The 2,070-nt window shown below is 24.9% G+C and overlaps 1 protein-coding gene across 2 annotated transcripts in view; it reads left to right on the forward strand.

Annotated features, from left to right (window-relative positions):
* Window positions 1-2,070, forward strand: part of LOC106784442 (COUP transcription factor 2) — a 155,657-nt gene that overhangs the window by 34,456 nt on the left and 119,131 nt on the right. Inside the window, exon 2 of one of the 2 annotated variants that reach the window (XM_014743979.1) lies at window positions 83-241. In XM_014743979.1, coding sequence (XP_014599465.1) covers window positions 83-241 — 159 coding nt within the window. The remainder of the gene's footprint in view (window positions 1-82; window positions 242-2,070) is intronic. The other variant, XM_014743980.1, reaches the window with a different exon arrangement.

Consider the following 2,070-nt stretch of genomic DNA (forward strand, 5'->3'; position numbering starts at 1 on the left):
AAAAAAAAAAAAAAAAAAGGAAAAAGCGATATATAAAAATGAAAATTTAACGAGAGCACGTATATTATTTTTTTGCTTAAAGGATGCAAGAGTTTCTTCAAGAGGAGTGTAAGGAGGAATCTGTCGTACTCGTGTCGAGGAAACAGGACCTGTCCCATCGACCAACATCACAGAAATCAGTGCCAATTCTGTCGGCTGAAGAAGTGCTTGAAGATGGGCATGCGCCGGGAAGGTATGCATTGTACTGAACCTTTTTTTATCAAACAAACTTATTAGATTTAATTTTATACATATAAATATATATATATATATATATATATAGAAACGAGAGAAAGAGAAATGAATAAAGTAACGTTGGTTCTTTTGATTGTGTGATACACAATGTATGACAATTTTTATAGAAAAATATAATAAACTAATGATTTTATATACACAGAAATAATTTAACAACAACAGTAACAACACTTATGTCAATTTAATTCAACCATATAACGTTGGTTCGTTTGATCGTAATACAATGTGACAATTTTTCTATAGAAATAATTTAACAATGACAACACTTATATCAATTTTTATTATATATATATATATATATAACGTTGGTTTATTTGATTGTGATACACAATGTGTGTAAATTTTAATATAAAAATAAATTCAACACTGATGCTTTTATATAGAAATAATTTAACACACAATAATACTTATACTAATTTAAAAATTCAACCATAGTAGAAATGTGATTGAAAAATTTATACATACTGTAAAAGATTGTTTTTTTTATCGAAATTGTTACGAACAAACGAACCTCTCTCTCTCTCTCTCTCTCTTTCTCTTTCATAAAAAGTTCCGTTACGTTAATTTTAATTAAATTTCGATTAATATTGATAATTAAATGTTTATTTATATCCAAACACGTGAAATAATTATACTTAGCATAACGGAGCTTTCTTTTTTAAGCATGGTAAAGAAAAAAAAAAAAAGTTGTATTAATATAGAAAAAACAGGGACGTGTATAATATTATCTGTGTTAGCAAGAGTTAAGAAAACAAAAATTATAGTAATAAGTAGGTAGTATAGTTTTAATATTACATATCTTTTAAACCAATTTGCATTTTAAAAGCGGATACGAATGTCCCCGTTCACTTTTAGTTAAGTAACATTCGGATAAATACGCAAAAAAAAAAAACGAGAAAAAAAAAAAAATGATTTTAATCGCAAATTGTTTCTTTTTTTTTATTATTATTTACAAAAAAAAAAGAAAAAAAAATTCGCGTAAACGCAATAGGTATCCCGATAGTGTTCGTTCGTTTGAAACGGTAATTGAAAATTATATGAAATTTATTTCTAAATTTTATAATTTTTTTTTAATACTTTATCTAACTATCTACTATGTATTTTATCTTAACTATCTTCTATACACGTGTACTCGTATATGTCAGTATAAATATTTGCAAATATGTGTAAATGTGTATAGTTAAAGGTTAATACGTCAAACGCGTAACTCATTTGATTTTAATGATTTGAAACAAAAGAGGAAGTTGAGAACAAGGGAAAATGACTTATAGCTAATTCTTTGGAAAGATTAATTAGATTAGATCGTTAAAAGATATCTTTATTAAACAAGGCCTCGGTGTGGTATAATTAAAAGAAAAAGAAAAAGTTTACATTGTGTTTAATGCATTGCTAAATAATCAGAAATTAAAAACATTTTATTTTATTGTTATACTCGCGGTTGTCTTTTATCTTTTTTCCTTTTTTTTATTAGACCACAAAGTTTACTTAAAAAGGAATTAAAGAATGTATAGAACGGAGGAGGGGAGGGTAATATACTTTAAATTAATTTTACTTTAACATACACTCATTGATAATCTTAAAATATTGAAAATTCGATTGAAATCTTAAAATTTAATTGAAAAAAAAAAAAGAAAAATATTCTAATATTTCGATATAAAAAAAATTTAATTATCAAATCATATTAATTACTTTTAAAATATTCTATTCTTTAACAATATAAAACACGTACCAATATCTACAATCCTCGTTTTGCGTAGAACACGTTTATAAACTTAA

This window comes from Polistes canadensis, unplaced genomic scaffold (genome assembly GCF_001313835.1).
Source record: "Polistes canadensis isolate GaletaPanama2010 unplaced genomic scaffold, ASM131383v1 scaffold_35, whole genome shotgun sequence".
NCBI classification, from domain to species: domain Eukaryota; kingdom Metazoa; phylum Arthropoda; class Insecta; order Hymenoptera; family Vespidae; genus Polistes; species Polistes canadensis.